This window comes from Cherax quadricarinatus, chromosome 7 (genome assembly GCF_038502225.1).
Source record: "Cherax quadricarinatus isolate ZL_2023a chromosome 7, ASM3850222v1, whole genome shotgun sequence".
NCBI lineage: Eukaryota > Metazoa > Arthropoda > Malacostraca > Decapoda > Parastacidae > Cherax > Cherax quadricarinatus.
The window spans coordinates 59,396,998-59,414,077 of record NC_091298.1 but is presented as its reverse complement, the minus strand read 5'-3'; the positions used below and the strand labels follow the sequence as shown (position 1 = coordinate 59,414,077).

The 17,080-nt window shown below is 42.4% G+C and overlaps 1 protein-coding gene across 3 annotated transcripts in view; it reads right to left on the bottom strand.

Moving 5' to 3' along the window:
- Window positions 1-16,208, bottom strand: part of LOC128686886 (neuronal acetylcholine receptor subunit alpha-7) — a 41,186-nt gene extending 24,978 nt beyond the window's left edge. The window contains exon 1 of one of the 3 annotated variants that reach the window (XM_053774103.2): window positions 15,935-16,208. In XM_053774103.2, the coding sequence (XP_053630078.1) occupies window positions 15,935-16,061 (127 nt within the window). In that variant the 5' untranslated portion in view covers window positions 16,062-16,208. Of the gene's footprint in view, window positions 1-14,440; window positions 14,597-15,934 lie in introns of those variants that run through there. The other 2 variants (XM_053774102.2, XM_053774101.2) reach the window with 2 other exon arrangements.
- Window positions 16,209-17,080: the final 872 nt, after the last annotated feature.

Sequence of the window (17,080 nt, the reverse complement as noted above, 5' to 3'; positions counted from 1 at the left end):
TACAGGCCAACCCCCCCTCCCCCCTTTTGCCTGTTCACTCTGTCTCATCTGTATAGGTTGTAACCTGGGATCCATATTTCGTTGTCCAAGTGATCCTTTATGTGGGTCTCAGTGAAAGCCGCGAACATTGCCTTTGCCTGTGCAAGCAGTCCATGGATGAAAGGTATTTTGTTGTTTGTTGCTGGCTTTAGACTCTGTATATTTGCAAAGAAGAATGTAATCGGACTGGTGGTATTGTTGGTACTGGGGGGGGGGATTTTTTTTCCGGCATTAGTATCTGTATCTGTTGGTTTAAAGTGGAGGCCATCGACTGTGGTTCCACTCCAGGAATGACTGGATTTGGTGTACGATTTCTGCCATTTCCTGCCAGTTTTTTTTCCTTCCTGGCACTAAAAAACCTCTCCCTCTTGAGTGGCTGTGGCTACCCGGGTTTTCCCATGGCCTGGATGTTTTGTATCTTTTTGTCCCCTTTAGATGGTGTGCCTGGCAATTTAAGTTATAGCACAGTCTTTCCTGTACTGAAGAGGTACACATTTCAGGGTGAAAAAGCTTACAGGAAGGGAGTTTGCATTTTCCTGTTGTCATATGGGCATGGCATTTTCTAGGGTGGTCATAGATGCACGTCCTGTCTGTTTTTCCAGATTTCCCATGTCTGCAGATACCAAGTGCATAGTATGTGCACAGGCTTGGTTTCTGTTTGCCTTGGGTTTCTGTGACTGTATTCCCTGTTGGTGCATGTTTCTCTGTCTTATTCCTATCCTCCCTAGCACCAACAATGGAGCTCCCACCAGTTGTTTTTGGTAATATATCCTCACTATTGCTAGTGAAGTCCTCTTGATTGCTATTTCCTGTGGTATTTCTAGTTTGCAATATTGGTTTTATCTTATCTTTGACTACACTTGTTTCCCCACTATGGCTCCTGTCCCCTATGAGGTTATTTATATGTATTCCTTCCTGCGTATAATTCCCGACTACCTGGACAAAATCTCCAGCTTCACCATTACTGTCTCCCAGGACAGCACCTCCAGCTTCACCATTACTGTCTCCCAGGACAGCACCTCCAGCTTCACCATTACTGTCTCCCAGGACAGCACCTCCGGCTTCACCATTACTGTCTCCCAGGACAGCACCATCAGCCCCACATTTACTGACTACCAGGACATCACCTCCAGCCTTACAGTTTCTGACTACATGGCCAGCATCAAGGGCAGTACCATTCAGCCCAGACTTTTTATGTTCCCATCTGTTGTAGAAAGCTTCCAGGTTGTCTAGGAAAGCAGCTTTGATGTTATCCTCTTTTAATACCCTTGTGATTTTAGTCCACAGATCTATCTCATTTGGGCATACCCAAAAACACTTCCCTGTTTTAATACTGCTTGTAGCTAGTTCTTGGATATCTGCACAAGGGGCGTGACACCAATTTCCACAAAAATGACAATTTATCCATGTGGAAGCCCGTTTGTTTGATTTACTGCAGACTACACAGAGCTTCATAATGATTTGAATGGTTGATTTACTGTAATTCTACTAGCAACCTCTTGAATATTCTACTAATAACCTCCTTAAATGAAGCTCTAGCTATTTGTATTTCTATTTCTAACTGTACTTGTATATAATGATTTGGCCTCTGTTCTTCCACCCAATATTTGGTCATCACTCTATGTTGATGACTTCGCTATTGCTTGTGCAGGCGCTGACTGTCATCTCATTGCAGTTTCTCTCCAGCATGCGGTCGACCGTGTTTCCACTTGGGCCACCACGCATGGGTTTAAATTTTCCAGTACCAAAACTCACCAAATTACTTTCACTAGACGCTCCTAAATTTGCTTGTAACAGATAAGTGAACTATAGATATGTAGATATAAATCCATATGTATTCCTGTTTACCCTTTGGGGCCTAGTTCCTAGGCCTTTTGTGTATCCATATGCTCTCGCGAAACCGTCCACAGGATGGATATGGGGTGCACAATAAACTAGCCACTTCGGTGGCAAAATCTAAAAAAATCTAATCTAGACGCTCTGTCATCTCCGATCATCCTTTGTACCTCTATGGCTCTTGTATTCCTGAACGTGATACAGTCAGGTTTCTGGGCCTCCTCTTTGACAGTAGGTTATCCTGGAAACCTCACATTAACTCTCTGAAGGCAACTTGTCACAGCCAGCTAAACCTTCTTAAAACCCTTGCTTATCTTTCCTGGGGAGCTGATCGTCGAACTCTGCTTCGCCTACATTCAGCCCTCGTTTTATCGAAACTCGATTATGGTGACCAGATTTATTCAGCGGCCTCTCCTGCTACTCTCTCTAGCCTTAACCCCATCCATCACCAAGGATTACGTTTATGCCTTGGTGCTTTTTGCTCTTCCCCTGTTGAGAGCCTCTATGCAGAAGCGAATGTTCCATCCTTGTCTGATCGCCGTGATGCCCATTGCCTTCGCTACTATGTACGCTCTCACGATCTCCACAATCCTTCCATTTATAGAATGGTCACCGATATTAGTAGACATTCTTTATTTGTTCGCCGCCCCTGTTTGCTCCGTCCCTTTTCTCTCCACCTACATTGGCTCTTGTCTCCCCTTCAGTTACCACCTTTATATGTTCATGACAAACATTAGTAAACCACCACTTGAATACAACAAAGTCTCATTTAGACTCCATGACGAGGCCTCAGTAAGGAAGTTCACAGCTGACCTAGAGACTGTTGACTGGCCTACAGAATTCTCCAAGGCCAATGGTATTGATGACTGGACAGACATTTTTCTTAACAAATTACTTAGACTATACAACAAACATTGTCCTATAAAAACAAAACAGATCACAAACAAACGGCTTGGTTGCCCATGGCTAACCAGCACCATTCTGAAATCCATTGACAAGAAACACCAATATGAAAAGCAATATAGACAGGGCTTAATACACAAAGATATTCTTAAACACTACTCATCAGCTCTCACCAAAGTAATAAAGAAAGCCAAACAACTATACTACTCCAGTAGATTCACAGACACTAGAGGAGATATAAAAAAGACCTGGAAAACACTCTCTCAGATTCTAGGGACCCACAAACTGAGAAAAACCAAGAATATTGTCCTACCTAAACCTAATGAAACACCACTACATCCCACTGACACAGCTAACAAGATAAACTTCTTCTCAACCATAGGATCTAATCTCGCCAGTAAAATCCCACATACCAATGTCCATGCCGGGGACTACCTAGATGGGAATTTCCCTAATTCCTTCTATCTTGCACCAACTGAGCCCACGGAAGTCACCGAGATTATAAAGTCACTTAAAAATAACTCGAGGAATCTGTCTCATGTCCCATCATTACTGTACAAGCGAGCGGCCCATGTCCTTTCGCATGCTATTACATTACTTTTTAACAAGTCACTAGAGACTAGCACCTTCCCGAAACTACTCAAGATGGCAAGGGTTACACCAATACATAAAGGTGGTGACCCTACAGACTTAAACAACTATAGGCCAATATCTAACTTACCATTGCTATCCAAAATCTTTGAGAAACTCGCGCACAGGAGACTATATTCATTTATAACGGCTCAAAACATACTCAACCCCTGCCAATTTGGATTCAGGAAAAATAAAAGCACTAATGATGCAATCATAAAAATGCTAGACCTGCTTTACACAGCATTGGAAAATAAGGAATATCCACTAGGAATTTTTATTGACCTAAGAAAAGCTTTTGATACAGTAGACCACGACATCCTATAAGAGGTATAAGAGGCCATGCACTTGCTTATTTCAAATCTTACATTACTAATAGGTATCAGTATGTCACCATTAAAGACACAGCATCAGCAACACGGCCACTTGATACTGGAGTTCCGCAGGGAAGTGTCCTTGGTCCCCTGCTCTTCCTCATATACATCAATGACCTTCCAAACGTATCCCAACACCTGAAACCCATTCTCTTTGCTGACGACACGACTTACGTCATCTCTCACCCTAATCTTGCCACCCTCAACACCATTGTGAATGAGGAGCTGATCAAAATATCGACTTGGATGACAGCCAATAAACTTACGCTTAACACTGACAAAACCTACTATATTATGTTTGGTAGCAGAGCAGGAGATGCACAAATTAACATTAAGATTGACAACACTCTAATTACCAGAAATAATGGGGGCAAATTCCTAGGCTTATACCTTGACAACAACCTGAATTTCAGCACCCATATCCAGCATATAACCAAAAAAGTATCCAAAACGGTTGGGATCCTCTCCAAGATATAATACTACGTGCCGCAAAATGCCCTTCTCACACTATACCACTCACTTATTTATCCATACCTCACCTATGCTATTTGTGCTTGGGGATCAACTGCAGCAACACACCTAAAGCCAATAATAACCCAACAAAAAGCTGCAGTAAGAATAATCACTAAATCCCATCCCTGGCAACACCCCCCCCCACTCTTCATAGACCTAAACTTACTCCCTGTTCAGTACATCCACACTTACTACTGTGCAATCTACATCTACAGGGCCTTAAACTCTAATATCAACCTTGACCTAAAACGCTTTCTTGATAGTTGTGACAGAACCCACAGGCATAACACCAGACACAAACATCTCTACGACATTCCCCGTGTCCGATTAAACCTTTACAAAAATTCAATGTATGTCAAAGGCCCTAAAATCTGGAATACCCTACCTGAGAACTCTAGAACTGCAGACACATTCATCACCTTCAAAACTACCATTAGAAAACATCTTATCTCCCTGATACACCCCGTCAACTAACTACACGAATACCACCTGGTGGTTCACACTTACACTCACTCACTCACTCATTTGACCATAAACAGAAATATTAATCTCAATCTTAACATAATGAATCCTGTGATACTCCAATACTGAAACTATGTACTGTGCCAAAACAAAAGCATTCACATTGCTAAACTCACAAACTAGTATTTAGTCACTTAGCCATAATACCAACTTACCTCATAATTTGTAATATTTTACAATTAAGAATAAAACTAAGTCTGCCCGAAATGCCTAGCCATGCTAAGCGTTCTAGTGGTACACTCTGTAATCACTATTTTACTACATGTAAACCACACAATAACCAAATTTCTGTAAACTCAGCATTGTAATCCTTATAGAGAATAAACTTAGCATCTCACTTTTCTCTACCCCCCTGGGAAGTTCCAGCTGTTCGGGTCTGTTCTTTCTCACTCCCTTGCTCGAAAGCCCAACTGCCTACGGTGGCTTCCCGCTCTCTTTTTCTTGATCACTTCCACTCTCATTCTCATGCCATCGCTGTGTACACAGATGGCTCTAAGTCTTCAGACGGTGTCGGATTCGCAGCAGTGTTTCCGGACAGCGTCGTGCGAGGGCATTTACTATCTTCGGCTAGCATTTTTACTGCTGAATTGTATGCCATTCTTGCAGCACTTATTCGTATCGCATATATGCCTGTGCCATCATTTGTGGTAGTCTCAGACTCTCTTAGTGCTCTACAGGCTATACGAAAATTTGATACATCTCACCCCCTAGTTCTCCGTATCCAACTTTGGCTACGCCGTATCTCTACCAAGCATAAAGATATTGTTTTTGTTGGGTCCCTGGTCATGTCGACGTACAGGGCAATGAACAGGCAGACACTGCTGCGCGGTCAGCAGTACATGACCTACCAATTTCCTATAGAGGTGTTCCATTTCTGGACTATTTTGCTGCAATAGCTACCCACCTTCACACCCGTTGGCAACAACGTTGGTCAACTCTGCTCGGTAACAAACTTCATTCTATTAAACCGAGCATAGGTTACTGGCCGTCTTCTTGTCATCAGTGCCGAGGTTGGGAGACCACTCTCTCCCGCCTTCGCATTGGCCACACTCGTCTTACTCATGGGTATCTCATGGAGAGGCACCCTGTTCCTCTCTGTGAGCAGTGTCAAGTTCCAGTATCGATTAGCCACATTCTGTTAGACTGCCCTCTCTATCAACGAGCACGCAGAATTTACCTCCAACGTCGTCTTCGTTCTACTACTCTCTCTTTACCTTCCCTTCTTGCTGATGGACCCTCCTTTAATCCTGACTCTCTCATTGACTTCTTGACAACGACTGATTTACTCCACAAACTCTTCTCCTATGCCAAATCAAAGTCGAGAACAACGTCCAGTATTGGGCCCCTACTTAAACAAGATGGGTCCTACACAGATGACAGCAAGGAAATGAGTGAGCTACTCAAGTCCCAATATGACTCAGTTTTTAGCAAGCCGCTAACCAGACTGAGAGTCGAAGATCAAAATTATTTTTTTATGAGAGAGCCACAAAATTTGGTTAACACAAGCCTATCCGATGTTATCCTGACGCCAAATGACTTCGAACAGGCGATAAATGACATGCCGATGCACTCTGCCCCAGGGCCAGACTCATGGAACTCCGTGTTCATCAAGAACTGCAAGAAGCCCCTATCACGAGCCTTTTCCATCCTATGGAGAGGGAGCATGGACACGGGGGTCGTCCCACAGTTACTAAAAACAACAGACATAGCCCCACTCCACAAAGGGGGCAGTAAAGCAACAGCAAAGAACTACAGACCGATAGCACTAACATCCCATGTCATAAAAATCTTTGAAAGGGTCCTAAGAAGCAAGATCACCACCCATCTAGAAACCCATCAGTTACACAACCCAGGGCAACATGGGTTTAGAACAGGTCGCTCCTGTCTGTCTCAACTATTGGATCACTACGACAAGGTCCTAAATGCACTAGAAGATAAAAAGAATGCAGATGTAATATATACAGACTTTGCAAAAGCCTTCGACAAGTGTGACCATGGCGTAATAGCGCACAAAATGAGTGCTAAAGGAATAACAGGAAAAGTCGGTCGATGGATCTATAATTTCCTCACTAACAGAACACAGAGAGTAGTCGTCAACAGAGTAAAGTCCGAGGCAGCTACGGTGAAAAGCTCTGTTCCACAAGGCACAGTACTCGCTCCTATCTTGTTCCTCATTCTCATGTCCGACATAGACAAGGATGTCAGCCACAGCACCGTGTCTTCCTTTGCAGATGACACCCGAATCTGCATGACAGTGTCTTCCATTGCAGACACTGCAAGGCTCCAGGCGGACATCAACCAAATCTTTCAGTGGGCTGCAGAAAACAATATGAAGTTCAACGATGAGAAATTTCAATTACTCAGATATGGTAAACACGAGGAAATTAAATCTTCATCAGAGTACAAAACAAATTCTGGCCACAAAATAGAGCGAAACACCAACGTCAAAGACCTGGGAGTGATCATGTCGGAGGATCTCACCTTCAAGGACCATAACATTGTATCAATCGCATCTGCTAGAAAAATGACAGGATGGATAATGAGAACCTTCAAAACTAGGGAGGCCAAGCCCATGATGACACTCTTCAGGTCACTTGTTCTATCTAGGCTCGAATATTGCTGCACACAAACAGCACCTTTCAAGGCAGGTGAAATTGCTGACCTAGAAAATGTACAGAGAACCTTCACAGCGCGCATAACGGAGATAAAACACCTCAATTACTGGGAGCGCTTGAGGTTCCTAAAACTGTATTCCCTGGAACGCAGGCGGGAGAGATACATGATTATATACACCTGGAAAATCCTAGAGGGACTAGTACCGAACTTGCACACGAAAATCACTCACTACGAAAGCAAAAGACTTGGCAGACGATGCAACATCCCCCCAATGAAAAGCAGGAGTGTCACTAGCACGTTAAGAGACCATACAATAAGTGTCAGGGGCCCGAGACTGTTCAACTGCCTCCCAGCATACATAAGGGGGATTACCAACAGACCCCTGGCAGTCTTCAAGCTGGCACTGGACAAGCACCTAAAGTCGGTTCCTGACCAGCCGGGCTGTGGCTCGTACGTTGGTTTGCGTGCAGCCAGCAGCAACAGCCTGGTTGATCAGGCTCTGATCCACCAGGAGGCCTGGTCACAGACCGGGCCACGGGGGCGTTGACCCCCGGAACTCTCTCCAGGTAAACTCCCCTCAGCCCTTTCTAGTTCAGTCTCTTGCTGCCCTTTACCCTTTCACCATCCACTGCCCCGCTGTTATCCGTAACCTATTACTCATCCATCTCCCTTTTACCACCTGATGCCCTCGCTTCCCTCCTGCCCTGCAGCGCTGTATAGCCCTTGTGGCTTAGGGCTTCTTTTTCATTATAATAATAATAATATGCCAGGCGGGGGAAGTCCTCAAGTGCTTTATTAAGATTTCATGGGCGATGCTCAGTCTGTGGAGAACTGACCATATAGAATAATGAGTATCATTTACACGAGCTATTATAGTTTTCATCTGTTTCCTAAAGAGGAGTATGGCGATGTAGTGAGTAGCCTCTCTGCTAGCTTAGACTGCTGCAGCTGTTATTGTTTCGGTCGCTTCAGTGTACAGGTTTGAGAAAAATTATCACTCTTACATCTTATTATTTAACTGTTTGCACGAGTTCACCCATTCTCCTTCACTCAAAACTTTTTTTTTTTTGGTCCCCTTCCCCTGTCTCCCGGCTTCATAATTTGCATTTTGCTCTAGTTAATTTTTATTAATTTATTGGAACGATTATTCCTGAAGTTTATGCTGGAGGCTTCCTGCAATCATCTGTCGTCCTATTTTATTTTATTTCGTTATCACCAACAATGAAACATGCGGAGTTAATTTAGTAACCAGTTCATTAATGCACACTAGGAACACAATTGGGCCCCAGTACTGATCCTTGTAGATTTCCTCTAGGTACACTCACATCCTGATGTCATGCTTTTTACAGCGACCTCTCTTCACTGAACTAGTATATTAATTGTTCCGTAACCTTAATTTTCCACCCGGCTTACTTCTTTAATTTGCCAAACAGCCTTCTATGTGGCACAATATCAAAGATATTTTAATTCAATTCAATTCAAGTTTATTCTCTATAATGGTTACACTGTGGGGTTTACAGGTTTTGGGTATTTTGTGGTTTACATGTTATAAAATACTAATTACAGAGGGGGCCACTAGGACACCTAGCATGGCTAGGCATTTCGAGCAGACTTAGATTAATTCTTAACATTAAATCCTTACAGATTATAGTATTAAGGCTAAGTGACTACATCATAATTTGTGAGTTTAGCAATGTGAATGCTTTTGTTTTGGCACAATACAAGGTGTCTATATTTGAGTATCATAGGCAAACTTATGACTAGTTAGGATTTATTATTTTAAGATTAAGATTAGTATTTCTGGGTTTATAGTCAGTGGGTGAGTGAGTGTAATTTTGAACCACCAGGTGGTTATCATGTAGTTAGTTGTCGAGTTGGATCATGGAGATAAGATGTTGAAAGTGATGAATGTGTCTGCAGTTCTAGAGTTTTCAGGTAGGGTGTTCCAGATTTTAGGTCCTTTAAAATACATTGAATTTTTGTAAAGGTTTAGTCGAACACGGGGAATGTAATAGAGATGTTTGTGTCTGGTGTTATGTTTACCTGGAGTTTACCTGGAGAGAGTTTCGGGGGTCAACGCCCCCGCGGCCCGGTCTGTGACCAGGCCTCCTGGTGGATCAGCGCCTGATCAACCAGGCTGTTGCTGCTGGCTGCACGCAAACCAACGTACGAGCCACAGCCCGGCTGATCAGGAACTGACTTTAGGTGCTTGTCCAGTGCCAGCTTGAAGACTGCCAGGGGTCTGTTGGTAATCCCCCTTATGTGTGCTGGGAGGCAGTTGAACAGTCTCGGGCCCCTGACACTTATTGTATGGTCTCTTAACGTGCTAGTGACACCCCTGCTTTTCATTGGGGGGATGGTGCATCGTCTGCCAAGTCTTTTGCTTTCGTAGTGAGTGATTTTCGTGTGCAAGTTCGGTACTAGTCCCTCTAGGATTTTCCAGGTGTATATAATCATGTATCTCTCCCTCCTGCGTTCCAGGGAATACAGGTTTAGAAACCTCAAGCGCTCCCAGTAATTGAGGTGTTTTATCTCCGTTATGCGCGCCGTGAAAGTTCTCTGTACATTTTCTAGGTCGGCAATTTCACCTGCCTTGAAAGGTGCTGTTAGAGTGCAGCAATATTCCAGCCTAGATAGAACAAGTGACCTGAAGAGTGTCATCATGGGCTTGGCCTCCCTAGTTTTGAAGGTTCTCATTATCCATCCTGTCATTTTTCTAGCAGATGCGATTGATACAATGTTATGGTCCTTGAAGGTGAGATCCTCCGACATAATCACTCCCAGGTCTTTGACGTTGGTGTTTCGCTCTATTTCGTGGCCAGAATTTGTTTTGTACTCTGATGAAGATTTAATTTCCTCATGTTTACCATATCTGAGTAATTGAAATTTCTCATCGTTGAACTTCATATTGTTTTCTGCAGCCCACTGAAAGATTTAGTTGATGTCCGCCTGGAGCCTTGCAGTGTCTGCAATGGAAGACACTGTCATGCAGATTCGGGTGTCATCTGCAAAGGAAGACACGGTGCTGTGGCTGACATCCTTGTCTATGTCGGATATGAGGATGAGGAACAAGATGGGAGCTAGTACTGTGCCTTGTGGAACAGAGCTTTTCACCGTAGCTGCCTCGGACTTTACTCTGCTGACGACTACTCTCTGTGTTCTGTTAGTGAGGAAATTATAGATCCATCGACCGACTTTTCCTGTTATTCCTTTAGCGCGCATTTTGTGCGCTATTACGCCATGGTCACACTTGTCGAAGGCTTTTGCAAAGTCTGTATATATTACATCTGCATTCTTTTTGTCTTCTAGTGCATTTAGGACCTTGTCGTAGTGATCCAGTAGCTGAGACAGACAGGAGCGACCTGTTCTAAACCCATGTTGCCCTGGGTTGTGTAACTGATGGGTTTCTAGATGGGTGGTGATCTTGCTTCTTAGGACCCTTTCAAAGATTTTTATGATATGGGATGTTAGTGCTATTGGTCTGTAGTTCTTTGCTGTTGCTTTACTGCCCCCTTTGTGGAGTGGGGCTATGTCTGTTGTTTTTAGTAACTGAGGGACGACCCCCGTGTCCATGCTCCCTCTCCATAGGATGGAAAAGGCTGTGGGTTCTGTCACAACTATCAAGAAAGCGTTTTAGGTCAAGGTTAATATTGGAATTTAAGGTCCTGTAGATATAGATTGCACAGTAGTAAGTGTGGATGTTCTGAACAGGGAGTAAGTTTAGATCTATGAAGAGTGGGGGTGTGTTGCCAGGGATGGGATTTAGTGATTATTCTTACTGCGGCTTTTTGTTGGGTTATTATTGGCTTTAGGTGTGTTGCTGTAGTTGAACCCCAAGCACAGATAGCATAGGTGAGGTATGGATATATAAGTGAATGGTGTAGTGTGAGACGGGCAGTTTGCGGTACGTAGTATCGTATCTTGAAGAGGATCCCCACCGTTTTGGATACTTTTTTGTTATGTGTTGGATATGGGTGCTGAAATTTAGGTTGTTGTCGAGGTATAGGCCAAGGAATTTGCCCTCATTATGTCTGGCAATTAGAGTGTTGTCAATCTTAATGTTAAGTTGCGCAACACCTGCTCTGCTACCAAACATAATATAGTAGGTTTTGCCAATGTTAAGTGTAAGTTTATTGGCTGTCATCCAAGTCGATATTTTGAGCAGCTCCTCGTTAAAAATGATGTTGAGGGTGGCAAGATTAGGGTGGGAGATGACATAAGTCGTGTCGTCAGCAAAGAGAATGGGTTTCAGGTGTTGGGATATGTTTGGAAGATCATTGATGTAAATGAGGAAGAGCAGGGGTCCAAGGACACTTCCCTGCGGAACTCCAGTATCAAGTGGCCGTATTGATGAGGCTGTGTCTTTAATGGTGACATACTGATACCTATTAGAAAGGTAGGATTTAAAATATGCAAGCGCATGGCCCCTTATACCATAGTGGTCAATTTTGTGGAGTAGGATGCCGTGGCAGTCTTCAAGCTGGCACTGGACAAGCACCTAAAGTCGGTTCCTGACCAGCCGGGCTGTGGCTCGCACGTTGGTTTGCGTGCAGCCAGCAGCAACAGCCTGATTGATCAGGCTCTGATCCACCAGGAGGCCTGGTCACAGACCGGGCCGCGGGGGCGTTGACCCCCGGAACTCTCTCCAGGTCTACTGTGTCAAAAGCTTTTCTTAGGTCAATAAAAATTCCTAGCGGATATTCCTTATTTTCCAATGCTGTGTAAAGCAGGTCTAGCATTTTTATAATTGCATCATTAGTGCTTTTATTTTTCCTGAATCCAAATTGGCAGGGGATGAGTGTTTTGTGACGTTATAAATGAATACAGTCTCCTGTGCACGAGTTTCTCGAAGATTTTGGGTAGCAATGGTAAGTTTGATATTGGCCTATAGTTCTTTACGTCTGTAGGGTCACCACCTTTATGTATTGGTGTAACCCTTGCTGTCTTGAGTAGTGTCGGGAAAGTGTTAGTTTCTAGTGACTTGTTAAAAAGTAATGTAATAGCATGCGAAAGGACATGGGCCGCTCGCTTGTACAACAATGGTGGGACGTGAGACAGATTCCCCGAGTTATTTTTATGTGACTTTATGATCGCGGTGACTTCCGTGGGCTTAGTTGGTACAAGATAGAAGGAATTTGGGAAATTTCCATCTAGGTAGTCCCCGGCACGGGCATTGGTACGTGGGATTTTACTGGCGAGATTAGATCCTATGTTTGAGAAGTCGTTTATCTTGTTAGCTGTATCAGTGGGATGCAGTGGTGTTTCATGAGGTCTAGTTAGAACAATATTCTTGTTTTTTTTCAGTTTGTGGGTCCCCAGAATCTGGGAAAGTGTTTTCCAGGTCTTTTTTATATCTCCTCTTATGTCAGTGAATCTTCTGGAGTAGGACAGTTGTTTGGCTTTCTTTATTAATTTGGTGAGAACTGTTGAATATTGTTTAAGAATATTTTTGTGTATTAAGCCCTGTCTATATTGCTTTCATATTGGCGTTTCTTATCAATGGATTTCAGAATGCTGCTGGTTAGCCATGAGCAACCAAGCCGTTTATTCGTGATGTTTCGTTTTCATAGGACAATGTTTGTTGTATAGTCTAAGTATTTTGTTAAGAAAAATGTCTGTCCAATCGTCAATACCATTGGCATTGGAGAATTCTGTAGGCCAGTCAACAGTCTCTAGGTCTGCTGTGAAATTCCTTATTGAGGCCTCGTCATGGAGTCTAAATGAAACTTTGTTATATTCAAGTGGTGGCTTACTAATGTTTGTTAAGAGGAAGGTTGGGTAGTGGTCAGTAGTGCTGTCTGTGATTATCCCTGATTTAAGGGGGGCTAGTATATTGGTCCATATGTGGTCTATTATGGTTGCACTTGTCTCAGTCAGCCTGGTTGGTTTAGTTATTGTTGGTATGAGAAGTGCGTTGTTCATATTGTTGATGAAATCAGTTACAGTCTGATCATCTGGTAGGCCAAGGTTGATATTGAAGTCAACAGCTAAGAGGTGGTGCTTGTTCATTTGTCTGTTTGTTATTAGTGACTTTAGATTCTCACTGAAGTTTGGGATGTTTGTGTGGGGTATCCGGTATATGGCACCGATTGTTATAGGCGTCTTGAGGTTTTTTACAGCAAAATTAGCAAAAATGTATTCCCCATATTCATCACTAAAGCAATTAGTGCTAATACAAGATAGTTGGTTAGAGTAATAGATTGCAGTACCACCCCCAACTTGGTATGGTTTGCAGTTGTGGATTGCTGTGTATCCTGGTAGTGGGTAGATATCAATTGTATCCTGCTTAAGCCAGGTCTCAGTAAGAATAATGCAGGAGAAGGGTGTCTTTAGTGACTCAAGGAGTGCCAGGAGGTCATCATAGTGTTTGCTTAAGGACCTGATGTTGTAGTTAAGAACTGATAGACTTTGAGCAGTGTTCAGGATAGTGCTGGTTTGTGATGCTGTGTAATAAAGACAGTTACTTTCCAATAAGTTTTGATTGTGTGTTAGATTATGGAGGTTTAGATCAGGGTCAACGTGATCATTAATCTAGGAATATGAAGCACCTCCCCTCCCCCCCCAAGAGATTGTTTTTGATAACATTGATATTGCTACAGACCGCTATTAATCACGTTGATTAGGCAATAATATGATTCATTCAACGGGGTGCCTTGGTACTGATGAAGTGCTTTTGATCACAAGATTTGTAGATATCCGTCCCCTTCCTTGGGTCAACCCTGATTATCTCCCATTCCCTTATAAGGTCTGGAGCTCCCCCATAAATTAATCGTGTTAATAAGACTATCAAACTGCGTAAATGAATATATGCTTACATGTATAAATACCATTCGTATATTACATGCACACTTACTCCAGACAACTTCCAACAAAAAACAATTGTCGGGAAGTTGTCAGGAAAGTAATAGTCGGAAAGCAATTGTCTGCAATTAGGCTGTGCGTGTCTCGAACTGTATGACCCATAAGGCTTCAGCTTCTGTTTTTTTTAATATAATAACAATGCTTACCTTTAACTGATGATATATAAGCAACTACAAGCACCAGAATAAGAACCCCCCTCATTCTTTCCAGTTTATTTTCTATTTGTGTTATATTACAGACGGTGGCTACACAACTTTGAGAAGCACTGATGGCGACTATGATAAAACCCAAGCCTTCACAGGTCTCTCCCAGCTTAACTCCAGATAATACTAGGTCTAATTCACACATGCCGTAAGGCTTAGTTTCCATCAAACTGCTGTCGAGATTATTAGGATGTTATCACTGTTTATCTTATCTTGACCACCTTTGGTCTGGAGAGCTTATCTTTCATAGTGGCATAATTTATTTTATATATTACATTAATGGGGAGCACTAAACTCTTAAGGATTAGCATTGGGAAAAATTGGAGGCAATCAGGTTCGATCCAATGAAGGGGAGGGCAGGTCTAATTCCTTGAATTAAGAGTCCCCAACTGGCGTCAGGGAATCCCTCCATTAAGGGTGGTGGTGCCTAGTAGCAACCCTGAATTTGACAATTATCACCTGTCATAATGGTTCGTACCTCTAATTTAAATGCAGCGCTGTATGGCCTTTGTGATTTAGCGCTTCTTTTTGATCATAATTAATTTAAATGTTTTATTGAGATCCATTTATAGACCGCTCCATTACTTATATTTAGCTTGTTCCCATATTCTTGTATTTCTTATTATAGTTCTGGAAGGAATTCTGATATTTTTTCATAGAAGACTTGCCATATATTCTCATTTAATGAAAACCTACAATGACTTACGTCTATATTTTTTTCTATATTTTACCCCCTTAATGAAGTGATAAGCTGATAATATATGAGCAACACTTGGATATCTTTACTTGCGATGTTGTATAGCCATTGTGGTTTAGCGCTTCTTTTTGATTATAATAATTTACTTGCGATGACGTTTCGCCAAGCAATACATTAATTATATACTGAGATAGTGAAAATAAGGTAATGAGTCCTTTAGCCAGGATAGGTGGTCAGTACCTTATTGATAAAAACTAAAGCAGACACAGGAGGCTGGACTTGTATACTGGAGCCGGATGGGTGATGCAGCGTATATATGCTTGTAATTTACTATAATCCCTCTTTTATGGATCAAAGTATAAGTTCCTGGTGGTGGAAATACATGGAACTTTAATAACCCTCGTGTAGGCTTTAAATAACCCGGTGCTGTAATTGAATACATCACAGGTGGGTTGGAACCACCAGTGGAAGTAAGTCATGCATAAGTGATGGTTCGACCAAAAATATCCCCTCTCCTTACGTATTAAAGGCAGTCTTACACTCACTAGACGTTAAAAATCAAGCACTAAATATGTATGGGCTATACAGATACACTTGGGTAGCATTGAAAATTGGGCTGGGCAAATGTTTTGTTAGTGGAATGAATTGTAAAGGACCTGCCTAGTATGGGCCAACAGGCCTGTTGCAGTGTTCCTCCTTTCTTATGTTCTTACAATACAAATGAAATTTCCTTAATTTACCTGGGCCTCGGCATACATCCCTGGAGTGACTGGTTAAGTGTAACAGGCTTGAAGCTGTCAACTTCCTGCAGTTACTGAGGCTACATACCGCCAAGAATACTTTAAGCCCACTACACTCTGTGTACATACATCTCTCAGTTTATATATCGTCACCAAGAAAGATATACTCTTCAGCATACACATTGTGAGGTGTCCAGCACACACACATCTTTAGACTGCCGCCCACAGGCTGGGTATGGGGTACATAAAGATATTATGAAACTAACACACCACCTCACACCACCACTGTCCTAACAAGGTCAACACACACACACGGGGGTGTTACTCTTCACAAACTACCAATTAAAACATTCTCTACACCTACCCAAGACAGTTACTTCTTTCTCATTGGCTGGGCTCAATACTGGATTACCTACTTATTATGATTTTATTATTATTATTATTATAATAAAAAAGAAGCGCTAAGCCACAAGGGCTATACAGCGCTATTTAGTATACAACGCCAGGGAAATTACAGGCAACCAGGTTAGATCCAAGGAAACAGCAGCGCAAATTTCTTGGATCAAGAGCCTTTACTGGGATCAAAGCATCCTTCAAGATTATTATTATTATTATAATCAAAAAAAGCGCTAAGCCACAAGGGCTATACAGCGCTGCATTAATGAACTACATTAATTTACAAATTCAGTGACTATGCGATGAAGTATGGCAAGAAAACCATGCAGTGTGAGGTTATTACAATCATAGGGAAGAGCGCTGAACACACACGGGTAATACAGCCTCTACGGGTAATGTGAGGTATTCAGGTTCGATCCAAGATAGAGCAGGAACAATTCCTTGGATCAAAATAATTTTGTTATACTCCATCCAGAATGTGATGGAATATGACAGGAAATCTTTATTATAGTTATACGAGTCATACAATACCTGAGAGAAACTCCAGTTCCCGGGATCAAAAACATTAAGGAAATTACATTGAAGAGCTCCATGAAACTCTACGGGAGTTATGCACCATATTTCATTAACTATTATTTTTGTACTGTATACAGTACAATGGAACCCTAAGTAAGTTTATTCAGGTATACACAAATACAGTTACATATATTATCATACATAGCAGCATATGTGTAGAGAACCTAGGATAAC